The 17,232-nt window shown below is 35.2% G+C and overlaps 1 protein-coding gene across 3 annotated transcripts in view; it reads left to right on the forward strand.

Annotated features, from left to right (window-relative positions):
* Positions 1-17,232, forward strand: part of LOC135197901 (dual oxidase 2-like) — a 1,007,375-nt gene that overhangs the window by 943,399 nt on the left and 46,744 nt on the right. For all 3 annotated transcript variants that reach the window (XM_064225123.1, XM_064225124.1, XM_064225125.1), the window contains 6 exons: positions 1,504-1,635; positions 4,609-4,784; positions 9,599-9,988; positions 13,769-13,906; positions 15,719-15,898; positions 16,024-16,231. In XM_064225123.1, the coding sequence (XP_064081193.1) occupies positions 1,504-1,635; positions 4,609-4,784; positions 9,599-9,988; positions 13,769-13,906; positions 15,719-15,898; positions 16,024-16,231 (1,224 nt within the window). The remainder of the gene's footprint in view (positions 1-1,503; positions 1,636-4,608; positions 4,785-9,598; positions 9,989-13,768; positions 13,907-15,718; positions 15,899-16,023; positions 16,232-17,232) is intronic.

Below are 17,232 nucleotides of genomic sequence, written 5' to 3' on the forward strand. Positions count from 1 at the left end.
CCGGTAAGCACTGCCCAAATCCGGATTTTCCCTGTTGGGGGTGAATTCAGGACAACCAATGGGAGCAAAGATAGTTTTTTCTAGAGAACAAAGGCTTTTAGATCAAAGGGGCAACTTTATATAGACAACGATAAATGAGTCTTGTTGTAAGAAATCTTAACTTTCCATATAAGATTTCTTATAACAAGACTCCTTCATCCTTGTCTATATAAGTTGCCCCTTTGAACTGAAAGCTTATACGTAGTTGCATGTAAGCAGACGATTGCTATTCTCTCTCTCTCTCTCTCTCTCTCTCTCTCTCTCTCTCTCTCTCTCTCTCTCTCGTTTATTTTATATCGGTCAAATAACCATCAAGTAATAATTCCTCTTCTCTCACAAATGACTGAAATTAGCAGAAGGACGTTAAAAACGAAACTACAGGTGCCCATTATGGGTGCTTTTCATTTCGTATTCCTAGCCGTTGGCCTAGACGCATTTTTGCCATCCAGCCACATCAACCCAAATATGCATTGTTCTGTTCATAAGTTTAGGATATCTTCCTCTGCTATCATTTTGGCTTTTGGGTCCCAAATTTCTGTCCTAAATTGTTTTATTTATGACTCCAGGGGTTTATGGATAAAAGTCCTTCTCATATTGTGGATGATCCAGCAATTTCTGCTGCAAAAATATTTTGTTCTGCTGTTTCAGATTAAACAACAGGATACAGTAGTATTTTCAGTTTACAAGGTAGATAAGTAAAGACAAATTTAGTGATATGCAAAACTTTTTCCAGCTTAATGAACATTTGAAGTTTTTCCAGATCACTGCAGGTTCTCTTTGGCTCACTAAGGGCCACTTTATTGTTTCATGAAAAGTAGTTTTTAAAAAAATACTATTTTGCCAAATGCCCTGAGAATACAGAATTTGATAAATTGTTTTCCCCCCAGATGATTGACCTATTGAATTATAAAAAGTGTCAAATGAAGGTCATGCACCCATGTACTTACTTTAGTTTGGCTTATTAACCCAGTAGTCTCCAAATATTCTGGATGTGTGTGTTCCAAAGCCAAAAAATACTTGGCAGTTGCATTTTTGTCCATTAGACTAGTTTAGATCAAGTTAAGAGAATTGAAGTAATGTATAATTAAGGTCTACGTACAAAGTATTTTTACACAATATTTTTTTTTTTTTTCATTTCTGAACAATTGTGAGCCTGTTTCAGTTTTTCAAAGCTTGAAATCATATTTTACAGAACACTCGAATTTTGTATCCCACATTATTCTTCATACAGGTATTGCTGCAAACCCATATTGTGACTTTGTCATTCACCATTGAATGTTTCTTCCTGTTGTGACTGTGCATGGATGTAGTGTCAAATTTAAGACTAATAAATGTATGAGAATTTTAGCTTGTTCTGTCATACCATAGAGTAGTGCTTTGCACACAGTTTGGAAACTTATATACTATTATCTTAACAAATTCTTTTCCTTGATAATATGCTATATGCTCTCTCTCAATTGTCAGGCTTTTGATGTCTCCTCATCTGAGGGAAAAACAGTCTTTCCAGAAGAAGATGATGTTCTTTTCATAAAAATAACAAAGACAGAATTGGCACATCAGCTTGGCATGCTTCCAGATTGTCTGTTTGTTAAACAGGTAAGGCAACTTAATACGTAAACCTAGTAGACAATGAAGGACAGAATTTAAAAAGAGAGGAGTTGCTTTCGAGTGTGATTCCATGTAAAAATTATTCTTTAACTCCCCGTAGGTACAGTCCCTAATTTTTTTCATATGAAAAGTAATGTATCACAATTACAATTTTACTGTAATGTTAATGTTGTGGCGGGATCACAAGCTCAAAAAACAAGCAGGCAGAATTCCCCCCACATAAACTTAATCAATACAGCTGCTAAACTCACCCCCAGTCACACCTTCCTCTTTACACTACTGACCTATACCTACACACAAGACAACTGACCTATACCTACACACAGAACAATAAAACACAAACACACGTACTCGCCCAACTCCAGATTCTCCGGGCTATGTTGTGCTGTCCAATGGTTGAGGTCGCTGAGACACCACTAACAACAAAGACAACAACCAATAACAACTAAACAACAACCAAAGACCACAACCCCACAACCACAAACAAGGAACACATCACAACTCAACAACACAGCAAAGAAACAAGGACAACAACCACAACTCAACAACAAACAAGAACACAACCACAACAAAGGACCACTGCACAAACAACCACTAACTCAAAAACAACAACACGACAGGCCAACACACACACCCACTAACAACACCAAGAAATCACAACAGCTCTCCAACAACAAACACAACCCTCAACTATAACAACTCATATATAACTCAACTGAAACTCACAAGCACAACAAATCTAACAACTCTAAAGCAAACAACGTCAAACTCATAACAACTAAACAACAAATCAATAACACAACTTAACTAACTTTCAATTCCTTCAAGACTTCACAAACCGCTGCCGACACTACTTATCTCCACAGGCTCTGCCTAAAAACTGACTCAAAGACTGACCAAAAACTGCCCCCAAAACACAAAACTCTAACTCCAACAGCACCAGCAGACAACTCAGAAATCACCAACAGCCAATTCAATCGCTAACTATCCACCCAGCAATTACTCTCTCTCTCTCTCTCTCTCTCTCTCTCTCTCTCTCTCTCTCTCTCTCTCTCACACACACACAGACGTTGTCAAATGGAACTCCATAACTCCTCCATAATGTTAATTTTATAATAGAATTTTCTTTGCTCATGATCAAAAGTATTCTTTTTATCACTTCTTCAAGGATTTTGATTTAAGGATTGAATGCAAGTACAGCAGTTAATTTATATTCAAGAATGAAGGATTAATCATCAGGATAAAATTTCAAAGAAGTTCATTTTAGCCTTTGAAGCTTATAGTCTTTTGCATATTTCAGACTGAAGTCAGACTATTAAGTATTGTTATCCCATGGCGTTTTAGATGTGCTGATGATATAATTAGTGGTTTGGCAGAGAAACAACGTAGTAAACACCATTTGGTAGGTTAAAAGATTGGTGATTGATAGAATTTACTATGGAGATTGTCAATTGTTGTACTGTACACTTTTGGTTACCGTATACTTAGTGGCGACTTTAAATTTAGATAGGTAGAAAATTTCCAAGGTCATTTTTACTTGGCCAACAGAAATAGATTAAAAAATAAGTTTTCTCATTCATGTGTTTAAGTATGTTGATGGTAAAATCAGTTAACATAACTAGGAGTGTAGGCATGAAATTGAATCGCTCTGCATTTTTATATACTTCATTAGACAACGAATTGATAGCAACATTGGACTTATTATGATGATAGAATTTAGAGAAGTATCATGGGAACTTACTTGTTCTACTGTCATATAGGGTTTGAGACAAAACTTATGTGGCTAACTATAAAATTATTGGTGAAGAAAATTGAACAATTTAAAAAATGTATAAAGTATGAATGAGATAATAGTGCAATTTATTTTTTCATGTTCAAGAAAAACAATCATGGACTGGCTTTACAAAAAAAAAAAAAAAAAAAGGTTAGTTATATGTAGGAGTGTAAAATAAGAGATTTTGAAAATACACAGAAAAAATGGAGGGCAGATAGTGTCGTCTAAATGACAACAAAAGGATATGCTTGCCAATTTTTGATTAAGCAGTAGCCCAGTTTAAGGTCAACTGTGATTTGAGAAACAAATTAGTAAAAGACAGATACACTGTACAATAAAAGAATATCCCATCTTGCAAGTTTGTTTATCCTGGATTCCTTCCTAGCAAATGCAAGATAAATTTATGATCTTACAAATCAGACCCCTTGAAAATGTCTTTAATAGGCTTAACCAGTGAGGATTCATTGTTTCATTTCAGCCATTCAGTACTATGCATTCAATTACGTACATGCAATAATACACACACATAGGCATGTATGTATGTAAATATAATATATATAATAAATATATTATATATTATATATATATATATATATATTTATATATGATATATATATCTATATATATATATATATATATATATAATATAATATATATTATATATATATATATATATCTAAATTTATATATATATATATATATATATAGATATTTATATATATATTATATATATATATTATATAATATATATAGGCTTCTTTACATACTCTTTCTGCTACATTTATATACAATATATATTATTTAGAAATGTATTTTCCTTATTTGATAACATGAAGCATCAAAATATGAGGTGGTATTTTGAGGTTTGGAATGGATTAAGGGCATTTTAAGTATTTTAAATGGGGAAAGTTGATTTGATGTGCGAGCAAATTGAGCCACGAGCTCGGCCACGGAAAGAATTAAACTCCTAGGTCAAGTTACTGCTATGTATATATATATATATATATATATATATATATATATATATATACATATATATATATATATATATATATATATATATATATATATATACACGCACACACACTCATCATGTCTCCTTGATAGTTAGATAAGTGATAAGACATCATTGAGTGTTGTATATTTGGGAAAGAATGGAATTCCAAAAATTATGCCCTTTTTTTAAGATGTTCTCCATCATGGACAAGAATAAAGATGGCTTCATAACCCTCCAAGAGTTCTGGAATGTGATGGTTGTGTTCGCTAAAGGCTCCCAAACTGAAAAGGCAGAGCTCCTCTTTCAATTGTGTGACGTGTCTCAGACTGGTTCTATATCTTCTGATGACTTTGCCAGTATTCTGAGGTAAGTTTTATTGTGTGGTTGTGTAAAATATTAGAGAAACTTTCAGTAATTGCTCAGTTTTTGATAGTTATGATGCTGATGAAGTAAAACTCACTGTGGGAATAAGAACAGTCTAATGTACTTATATTTTCATGATACTGTTTCTAACATTGATATGCAGAATAAATATTTTCTTCGCATTTATATTATCTGACCAGATTGTTGTAGCTCCATTACTATTTTAGGAGAATTCTAAGCCTTTCAACACATGAAATTCTAGTAAATTAGTGCATTGTAAAGCAACAAGAGAGAGAGAGATTTAAATTGGAGCTGTATGCACTGTTTTTAATCTAGTCGTTTATTGTAAGCTTGTGATTAAGCCCTTGTATTTTAGGTTCATTAAATTGTGAAGGATATATCACAAAAATTAAATTTAAATTTAAATCGCGAAAAGTCAATTTCAATTTAAATTATGAAAATTAAACTGTAGTTTACTCAGAATGAGAATAGTAACTGCTGGGAAAAATATTTCATAGATTGAGTTAAAAATGATAATGCATATTGCTTTGAAAGTATATTAGGTATTGAATAAATTTCTTACAAAATATGTTTACTAAAGGTAGTACTACTATTAGTTGTTTAGGTAAATAATACCGTGATTAGAAGATTTGTTCAGTCTTTTTCTTTGTATCATATTGCTCAAGGGCACACTTGCGATCAGAATACAGTAGAAATGTAGAAGGTCAAATTCTCAGCAGAAACATTGAAAAGCTTTTATAAAGATGAAGTAATAATCAGTGGTGTGGAAGATGAAGAAGAAAAAGGGGGAGTTTATCACAAGAGTAAGGAAAGAGAACATGTACTGAACCACCACACAACAGCAGATGTAAAACTGTTGGCTAAAAGGCTAGAAAGAGGTTTACTGGAGGAGAGTGAAGCCAAAAAAGGAGGGTTTGGCAACAGAGCATTCTACAGAGATACCAAATGCTTTATAGATATTAAGACTGATGACTAATGATTAGTCTGCCAAGATGACAGAATGTTATTGAGATAATAATATAGGAAGCTGCCAACACATTTTTCTTTTCTGGCCGTGCATATGAACCTACTAAGAAAGCGAAGTGGGTTCAAGACAGTGAAGAGTGTGAAATTTAATTAAAGTGCATAATATGTAATTACTATAACATCCAATCCCATGTCAATATGTAGTGTCATTACTTGGGGCTGCATGTCAAATGGAAGTAGGAGTTAAAACATACAAAAAGCAGCATACCTGGGCATGGACATTAGACTTGGTCATTTGGTCCTGTAATATTGGTGCCACCCAAATCTTCAAGTCAAGTGAGGGCAATCCCAGATTGGGGAGGCTGGTTGGTCCTCCACAGCAGAGTCAGACTGGATATGGTAGGTTACCCTCAGAACCTACAGTAATAGCATGCCAGATGACTAATTGCTAGGTACCTTGTGTTACTAGTCTACCTTGACTTCTCTTTATTTATCAACTAGCAGCTGTACCTGTCCTTTGGACATGTTATTGAATGCACATTCACTTCTAAATGGCCTGGATGTACATCTTTCCCCAGCCGATGCTACTGAGTCACTGACTGGCTCAGTCAGGTACCGCCGGCTGACGGCAGCTGCATACTTGTTTAACAGTTTGTTCTGGAGAGATTTTCATCGCAAGGCCCCTTAAACGACCCTTGATAAAACTCAGCAATTACTTTAACTCTGATATTGTTAAATGCATTTTTAGTCAGTTATGTTAACTCATGGTACCAAATTTGATACTTTGGGTCCTAATTCCCAGAAGCAGGGGGGCCGCTGCACCACCTGCAGCTATCAAGGTTGGGGTATGTAGGCTTCTCCCCTGGTCGGTATGTCAAAAGGGTGTAGGCCATCTGCCTCCTAATATAATGGAAAATACTTGAGCCCGCATTCCCAGGGAGGTTGCCCTCCCTTACCACTGAGGGTGTCTTATGGCCCCCATATTGTGGGGAGCCTGTTTGTACCTATAAACTTATACATACATATCAACTCTGAAAGTTTTAAAAAATGAGGGCTATGAAAAAGTGGGGTTATGACTTCCTTAGAAATGGCTCTTGAATTTTGGATTTTGACTAAAACCTTCCTTGGGGGAATGGGAGGGATCTTTGGAAAAATTTGTTAGCCTTAGCTGTCAACTCCAAAAATTGTAAAAACTATGAGGTAAGAATAAGAGGGGTTATGACCCCCTTACAAACGACCCTCAGATTTCAAATGGCTCCGAATTTCGGATTTTGACTAAAAGCTTCCTTGCAGGGTGGGAAGTCTATGATAAAAATAGGTTAGCACCAGCTGTCAGTTCTGAAAGTTGTAAAAAATGAGGGGGTATGAAAAATGGGATTTATGACCCCCTTAGGAATGAGTCTTGAATTTTGGATTTTAACTAAAACCTTCTTTGGTGGGAATAGGAGTCTATGGTAAAAATTTGGTAGCCCTAGCTTACATAGTCTGGGCATGCACAATGAACAGATAGACAGAAATTGCCTCTTATACATAGTGCATATTTGGGGGGGATGTGTACCAGAACCCCCTACGATAGCTAGAATCCGCCAAGAGTTGAAACCTGTATAAAAATGCTTAAAACTGCCTATTTTGTTAGTTAAAACTCAATAGTTTTATCACAAAATAGTTTTATCACAAAAAAGTGCATTTTATGACGAAATTGATAAAAAAAAACAGGAATTTGTGGATAATGGGTAGATATGGTTCATAGAGAAATCAGCGAATGCTGAGAACGTGAATACCGGGGTTACACTGTACTGTATAATAGATTGTCATGTACAGATGGATGAATTTATATTCACTGAGACCAATCTTTGACAAGATCTTATGGATCCTTCATCTTCTGCTTTATTATAACTTCATCTTCATTCATTCAAGTATGTATTGTAACTAGAGGCATAGACTATTTGAATTTCAAGCATCTACATCACCCACCTGTTGGAAAAGGGATTCAGTTCTAAACATGGTGAAACTTGCCTCACTGTATCATGAAGATTAAGTTTTCAGAGCCCAGGTACCTGACTCATAATAATCCTCAAATGCTCTCCTGGTTGGTAAAAGTACAGTGCGTACATGTATGGAAACACTGCAACTTTCAGCAACCTGATCTTCCACCTAAAAGTTGCTATTCAGGAAAAAATATGGTTGATAATCTGTGTTGAAGTAATATGAGATTTGTATTTTAAAATATTTTTTCCGTACAAACGTTTCAAACATATGATGCTTTCCCTCCTCCCAGCCCCTCGATTCATGCTACTGTTATTTTACTACATATATGAAATAAGTGTTTTTATAATCCCCATAGTTCCAGGTGGCAAGTTTATCATGAGACTGCTCAACTAGATTAGTTTACTTCGGGCACCATGGCAACTCAAGATCATGAATCTTGTTAGCTGACACTTTACATTTTCATAAGGGCTAAGACAAATGATATGAACATAACTACAAGGTTCACTCTAGGAAGGCGTGACATAATAGCAGAGATTTGGAGGCCTCTTTTGGACTTGCATTCAGTAGATCTGTTAATGATGAATGTGGACTTCAGTTTGATGAACGTGGACTTCAACTTCCCATTTACTGTTCAGCTCATTTCCTTCGACGGTGTAGGAGGTGGTAAGCCTCCACCTCCAATGGTTAAAATGCCACCTCCTTTAGACTAGATCTGGTCCTTCAGTAAAGTTGAAAAGGCTCATCCTGCACCTAAATAAAAAGGGGGTCTTTGAGGGATCCTAATTGAAACCTCTGTTTCAACTGCACAAGATGTCATTCCTGGAACTTGAGCTCACACTTGAGTAATTTAGTATTTTGGGTCTTTTTGCTAGAATATTCATCTTAGAGGCTGGTCAGCCAAATCCATGCACTATCTGACAAGGTCACACATGCTGCATTAATTGGACATTAGTGAAACTGCCCTTCATAGCTAAGACCCAAATGCTAATTGCCAGGACCCTGAGCTACCTTATGCTACCTATAAAGATGTGTGGAGTAGAAGTGGCAACTCCAGATTGATTATTCATCTGTATGAGACAATGAAAGAACCTATTTATAAGTGAGTAGTATGATTTTTGGTTGGATAAGGTAGGTTGCCCAGAGAGCCTACAGTGATAGCATGTCAGATGACTAAGTGTAGGTACTTGGTGGTTTTAGCCCACCTTGACTGCTTTTTATATAAGAATTGTCATGCACAGATGGTTTTATGTTCATTGACAGTAGTCGTTGGTGGAAGATTTTATGGATCCTCCAATCCTCTGCTTCGTTATAACTCATCATCATTCATTCATTCATTGTAATAATTGGAGACATGGAAGAGATTTCTAGCATCTAATCTTCCATCCATAGGAAGGGTGAATTTGATTCCAAACTTGAAGGACTTTCCTTACCTAATACAATTTTTTTTTATTTTTAAGAACCCAAGTACCTGATAAAGATGTCCGATTAACAGGGAAAAGGTCAAATTTTAGTGCTTTATAAACATACATATGGAATGTTATTGTAAATATTGACTTGAAGCTATTTCATCCATAAGTACCCTGAATATAATGTATGACAGAGACTTATTTATAGCTGTCTTTAATAGCTTTTCATATATTTTGCATTCCCTTTCAATAGTTTTAGTAAAAAGCATAAATAAAAATGTAAGGAATTAATGATATTGTTTCTGGTGTATGTTATTGGTAGATACTATGTACTGTGTCATATATTGTTAAGATTTAAGAGTATGTATTGTTGCTTATAGCAGTTGAAAATTTTGTTATTTAGTTTCCATTCAATTTTTAACATTTTTATTGCAGGTCCACCTTGAGTGCTGATGGAGGAAACCAAGATCTTAGCAAAGTTACTCGAAAGATTTTAAAGTTTTTTGGTGCTGGTGAGGGTCAGCCAATAAACTTCGAGCAATTCAAGAGGTTTTTTGGCCAAGACAACTACATCTTGGAAAATATGGGAATTAACTTTGAAAGTAAAGTAGAAAGAAAGGCTTCCACCTTCAGTCTTTACAAAAAGCAGTGTCCTAAGAATTTTACTCAAGAGGGAAGAGAGGAAAATCTTTCGGTTAATCCAGTGATAGATATGGTCTATGGTATCTCAAACCAGCTAAGAAGTAAAGAACAGTACTATTTCTGGAAGTCTCTGTACACATTGGTTATGATTGGTATCTTCATAGAAAGAGCATATTACTATTTGTAAGTATCTCCCTTAGTAATGAAGCTTCTTCACCAAGGCAGCCAATACTTAAGATTGTAAATGTCCTTGGCTCTTAATGATCTATTAACATAGAAGGTTCAACAGATTACTAGAAATATTGTAACATGATAAATATTTCATTGTATGCAAAAATTGTATAATTGTTTTTACAATATTCATAGCAAGCAGTTATAGCAAAAAGAAAAGCAAATACAGATTTATAAAAACAACCACCACATGATAAACAGATTAAGATGGTCAAGTATAAGCAACCACCAGCAACCATAACTACTAAGTAATGTAGAGAGGAAGTCCAACAGTTCAGCTATGTATATTTCATAAGATCATTGCATAACTTGGTCACAGCAGCAACAAAACTTGTAGGATTCATGATCAGACTTATAAAAAAAAAAAAAGTTGTGCTGACATGTATCAGAGAAAAGTTCTAAGATCTGTAATTTGAAATTTGATAAAACTCATGGTATTTTTAAAAAAAAGATTCAAGTTGCCTGTCAGCTACTGAAGACCAGCAATGATATCTAGACAAAACAAGATATCTAGATATATAAGCCGATTACTTAAAGAAACATTGCCAGTGATGGAGCCTTGATGGGGGTATCCAGTGTCTTAAACCTACTAATGATCATACATTTAGTTTTGTTAGTATTCACCATCATTCCACATAATTTTTATCACAGTACTGGTAGCTAGATCTCAGTTTGGACATTCAGCCGAAGATGAGATCAGCGGAAATAGAATAGCATCATTTACCAAACAACCAGTTTGTTTTTATGATTTGTCTGTATGTAATAAAAATAGCATTGGGTCAAGAACACTACCCGGTGTTTACTACAGCATCCATCAACAACTATTGTTTGCATCGTTAATTGAAAATTTATTGTTAATACATATCAAGTATTTCTCTCCGAACACCATCTGTCCTGTTTTGAAAGCTAGGACCTCATGATTAGCAGTCAGAAGCAACACTAACTGATAGACCAATAATATGAAGTGAATGATCAGAATAGACAAATTTCCATACAACCCTGGAAATTTTAAAAAATTGCATTAGGTACTGAAATTATGCTATAATCAGTAGGGCAGTAGCTACCACTGCCATATGTATCTCATGGAGTAGCATTATAAATTCTCCAATAATTTAGCTGAATTTAAAAGATAATAAGATACTTTGGCCGCTAAGTAATTGGCAGTTTTCATAAACAACAAGGCATGATCCGATCTCCAGCTTACTTGGGATGCATGCTAAAATCAATTGTCAAATAGTGCGTTATTTCACCAAAGAAAATTAAAATAGATTCGCTATATTTTAATAGAAATAATTGTTCTGTACTGTTTAACATCCACATTATTTATTTTTTATATTTTCATTCTAATACATCATAAATATCCCATCCTAAAGTACATGTATCTTTAGCTCAACGTGAAACACCTGTTTTAGACCTTTTTAGGCTTTTCCAATGGGCTGTCCTAACCCTCCAACAAGAACAAAAAATGCAAGGACAACAACAACAAAATATTTTGTAGGCTTACTCCCCAGGTAAGCAAATATGAAAAAATACTTCATTATCATGAAAGTTAAGTAAGAGTCTAGTAGTTAGCATCAGAAAAACAGGAATTAGTCAAAATTCTTATCTCTCGTTAGTCTACTTTTGTCAAACGCATCAGCTGAAATTTGCTATTTCACTTTGGATGGGGAGTGATATAGCCATCAGATCAGGCTTGAGCAAATGGAGCATTGTTGAATCTGAACCCAAAAGTGAAGATTTGAGAGTAAACCACCTTTTATGTTGCTGAGCTGTACCTGAAAGGTTTTCTTTTACATGAGCATTTTACTAATAATTCAGTGGTATGCAATTTTTTTTCCTTTTTTTGCTCTGAGGCAAGGATGTGAATAGGTGTTTTTTTTTTTTTTTTTTTTTTTTTTTTTTTACTATTTTTGATGTGATGAATTCATATTTCTGTACAGTTTTGCTGTATCACCTCTGGGCTTTTTGCTTTCACATATCCCCTTCTAATTATACTGCATGTAAATTCAAAATATAAGATTTTGTTTTCTTGCTCTGAGGCAAGGATGTGAATAGGTGTTTTTTATTCATTTTGATGTGGTGAATTCAAATTTCTGAACAGCTGTGTTCTATCACCTCCAGTTTTTTGCTTTCACATATCTCCTTTTAATAATATTGCATATAAATTCAAAATATGTGTTAATTACATCTGTTATAAAGGCATATTACAGAAAAAAACAACATAGATACAGAACATTGATGGAACTAAATTTATTTGGACAATATAATACACGCAAATCATAGTACAGCAGATAGTTAGAAGTGAGTGTTTTTTTGGATAATCTTGTGTTTTAACTTTTGCCTTTTTCCTGGGGCCGGGTTTCCACCCGCAAGAGGCAATTCCAGCAGAAGTCCCCCATCATGCTGGGTTTCCACTTGCCTTGGTAGTTGCTCTCCATCTTAGTAATGTCTTGGTAGAACCTTTCTCCATGCTCATTACTCGGTGCCATGAGGTTTTGAGGGAAGAAGTTGAGGTGGGAGTGAGAAAGTGAATTTTGATTGACATTCGGCATCCAACTGTAACAACTTCTTGATACACTCTTGGTAATTTGGTACCCGTGTGTTATGAAGGAAGCCATTGTAGACTGACTTGAATGCTTCCCATGTTCTCAGTTCCTTTAAGGTAAGAAGCTCCTCAAAGTCCATATCCTTCAGCACCTCTCAGATCTGAGGTCCGACTTAGATGCCCTCCTTGAGCCTAGCAGCACTCAGAGCTGGAACAAGATGCATAAGTGTTGGAAGGCAGTGCCATTTTTGTCCATGGCCTTCACGAAATTCATTAAACATAGCTTGGTATAAGAGGAGGAAGAGACACAAATAGGTCATGTAAATTTTCTATAAAGACCACAATTCCTAAATGTTCTAATTAAAAAACACACACAATGTCCTATATAGGACACATCTGGTTGCCATGAATGCATGTACACATTTATGTACATGTATACATGTATTCATATCTCAAAAACTAGAGGTGATGAGTGAAAACTGGTTTCAAATCTGAAATCAGCACCCCAAAATTAGGCTAAAAGAACTATTTTTATGCTTGCCTCAATTTTTCTGTAAACCAGTGATATAATTTTCAGCTAAAACATGAAACTTTGTACTACACTTAGTAGTGAAGTACAATTACTTCAAGTCAGATCAGATCTCCTTTTCCAAAGATTATAAGTCGCCTGTTCTTTAAATAAATTTGTTTTTAAATTAAAAATTTCAACAAGAAAGAATTTGCTTATGAGTTATGCTGATGAAATTCAAATAATAGGATGAAAGGCTCAACTTTCATGTATAACAGACATACTCGAATGTGAAAGATAATTCAAAATGCTGTTTCACAGCATCTTGTGGCTTGCCATGGACAATAGTAGGATTATGTCTCTTTCATGGGGCTGTAGAAGCAGAATTTCATAAATTTCTCAGGTCTTAGGCATTAGGTATAGTAGATTTTAGCACATTGTTGATGATTCAGGGTCATCAGCCCCTTGGTAACTCATGTGCTATAGTGTGTTTTTTAGTGAGACCCTTACTAACAGCTCGGCCTTTAAATTTTTTTTCCCATCTTGTTTTTGAAGTATAATATATTTTTGTCCAGGGATATGGTCCCAAGCAGACCTTTCTAGGTCCTCATATTTTTCATCTCAGATATTCCAAGAATATAGTATTTTGGGACTTATCTGCACTTTTGATGATCTGCAGGGTTGAGCAAGAACATGGTGGTCTGCGACGGGTTGCAAGTGTTGGAGTCACTTTTACTCGAGGTGCAGCATCAGCTATGATGTTTACATATTCAACACTTCTGATCACTATGTGCAGAAATCTACTCTCAAAGTTAAGGTATGCTATGGTTCCTTGTTAATAGTAAGACCTATTCTGATTTTTCAGGTTGAACAATACCAGTAAATAATATTTTGAAAGAAGCTTTTCTTTAATGTAGATTATAATATTAAAGATTTTTGTAGTGAACTGAAGAGATTATTCCGTCTGCATCAATTTAAAAGTTGTCAGTTTCTGCAGGGATACAAGTACAGTAAATTAGAATGTATAGTGTGTTCCTACAGGGATATACACCATCGCCTTTTCTATGGAGAATCTTCAGTGCACATGTGTGAATCTGCCCTTGAGGCTTGGAAACAATGGTAGGCCATGTTGAGTTGAGGGGTCACTTTCTTTGTCCATCTTAGAGCTGACATGGTACTAATCTCTCTCCCTGTATGAATGTTGAATTTGGATAAATAGCCTGCTATTCTTTATTTTCTTCAAGTTTCTTGTGCATCCTTAGTGTTTTTGCATTTAATTGATGTTTCTTTGCTGAGTTTTTCTTAAAGGAGAAGAAATGTGAGCATCAGTGGTGTGAGGGACTTGGAGGACCATGAGGGCGTTTCTCATCTCCCACCTCAGTTGACCCACATGAGCAATGCTCTGTTTTGGTAGGGGAAAAGCGTGAATACGTTCTTCCCCTTTTGGGGAATATGCTGATTGGTCCCTTCCTTAGTGGGAAAAGTGTTGAAAATGGAGGAGGAAGGACAAGAACATTGTCTCATTTTCTAAGACAGGTAAACTTTGTGCCTGTGCTGATACTTTAGAATACATAGTAGGCCTCTCTACAACCATGCAATGTAAAAGATTTCAACCATTTTAAATGTAGGTCCCTAGCAGTGTCAGTTTAAATGATGGGATTGCACTCATTGGAATAGTAAATCACTGCAAGACAAACTTTATCATCAAGAAATTTCTTAACCATTTTTTTTGTACCTCATTCATCTTTGAGACATAGCTTACCCTGGTTATGAGCTTCTATGTCACACTTGTGGAAAGTTGGTGCCCTCTCTGTTAGCAAATTAACTGTACAGATTCCCTGTTTTACTCTCTTGGTCTTCTAATTTTTAAAATACCCAGTGACTCGCTTGAGCCATGGCATCTGGACTCATCGAATACTCTCAGACTGTCTGGGATTTTCAGCTTGTGGACTTCTCTCCTAAATTGCAATTCAGTTACAGTACAATTATGGACTTGTGATGTTTTGCGTCTAACTTACTTGAACTATACAGAGGACAGTGTGAGCTAACCAGCGCTCCCAGATTAGTTGTTTGTCTCCCTGTGTCTAGAAAACTAAAGACAATGTACACACATACCTGGAAACATTGAAGATGGCAAATGTGGAGACAATATGGTATATGGGTTCAAATTAGATAACTGGTTTTTCTTCTAAAAACTGAGGTTTTCACCATCGCCTTGTGCCGTAACTTGCAAAAATACCATGGAAGTCAATAACTGAAACTCAGAGGGAAAATAAAGGAAAATCCAAACTGGGGACTTCTGGAATCATTGACAGAGATTAGCTCTGGTCACTTAAATAGTTCTTGGTGTATCCCTGCAGAGAACACAGAGCCTCGGGCAATTAACGTTCTTGGTAAAAGCTCTGTTGTCGTAATAAATCAGTAATTTTTTGACCGAAACTGGACTCCACAAATTTTTTCTTTTTTTTTTTTTGCAAACAATAGTTTTCAATGTAAGCTCTCTAAGTACTGACTAGTATGTGAGGTGTGTACTTTTTATGATTGACTTTTGTCTAAATATATTATAGAAGTATAGAAGTATTTCACATAATTTCACCTAATTTCCTAGCTTCTTTTGCATTGTTTTTAGGTCAACAGCTCTTCACAGATTCTTCCCTTTTGATGATATGGTATCTTTTCATCGGTATGTTGGAACATGGGCCCTTTTTTGGACACTGATGCATGTGGTTGGCCATGCTATCAATTTTTATCACATTTCTACGCAGACCCCCATTGATCTTGTATGCTTGTTCAGAGACTTTTTTAGGAGGTAAGTGTCTCTCTCTGTTTCTCTCTCACTGTTCATGTAATAGAAAACAAAATATTTTTTTAATGCCTTTTATGTGTTTGCTTTCTTATGCCTAAGAATTTAAATTTGTTTCTCATTTATTTCAGATCACACATATTGCCAAAGTTTCATTATTGGTGCTGGGAAACAATCACTGGTATAACTGGAGTATTTCTGACGGTTCAGACAGCAATCATCTATGCTTTTGCTTTTAAAATGCGAAGACATTTTTTCATGTGGTTCTGGATAACCCATAATACATATCCTATATTCTATTTCCTGCTGATACTTCACGGTTGTGGACGACTAGTACAGGTTAGTGATAATCACTGAATTTTTATTTAGACGCTATAGTAAACCTCATTTCTTTCAGTTGGTTGTACAGTGAAGATAGCAATACTTAGATAATCAACAAATTTGAAGACCAGGAGTATAGCATGCAAAGTCTGCCATACTGGGGCTTTTATGTATAGTGACAGAATTTAGATAGTAGCATTGTCCTCATACAAGGATACTTGTTTCCTGGTTGAAAAGGCAAGTTATCTCAATGCATGAAGGGCTTTTGCATTAAGGAGTTTAATTGTTCTATGAGCATGACATTTCCATTTTAGGGGAGAGAGTTAAGATATTTGAATTCAAAATATATATGTAGCAAGAGATTTTTTGTGACCAAAATACATTAAAAGAGCAAATTGGGAAGAGAGAAAAGTAGAGAACTATGTTGTATGAATGAACAGTTCTTAGTAAGGTAAAACATATTTGTTACCTAGGAGAGACACTGGATTGTGAAAGAGATTGATGATAGCAGGTAAAAAAAAAAGATAAGCTGCCTCATGGATGAAATGGGAGGATTAGCTGGACTGTTCATTAATAAAGCTATCTAATTAATAGGGAGAACAAAGATATATTATGGGTACAAAAATCCATTACTAATCTATGTACACAACATGTGCACTAATGAAGAAAATTAAGAAGGTTGTTAAAATGTTTTAGTATAGAGTGCTATGATTCATGACCAGAGCTACTGGTAGATGCAGATATCAAAGACTAAGATGGTTTGGATGTTAATGAGAAGGGTCAAGCAGTGGCAGATCTAAAAATCTTTCATTGGGGGAAATCATCATTAACTAAGTAAATATTTGCTATTAGTAAGGATTTATTGAAAGAAAACAGTGTTCTTTTATTCATATCAATAGAGGAACATGAATTTCTTGCAGGAGCCTTACTACTTTGCTTTTGACCTTCACTCATGGGTATATAAATATACAATAAATGTACATATTTTTCACCAGTGATTGTAACAGCACTTCTGATTG

This window comes from Macrobrachium nipponense, chromosome 21 (genome assembly GCF_015104395.2).
Source record: "Macrobrachium nipponense isolate FS-2020 chromosome 21, ASM1510439v2, whole genome shotgun sequence".
Classification (NCBI taxonomy): domain Eukaryota; kingdom Metazoa; phylum Arthropoda; class Malacostraca; order Decapoda; family Palaemonidae; genus Macrobrachium; species Macrobrachium nipponense.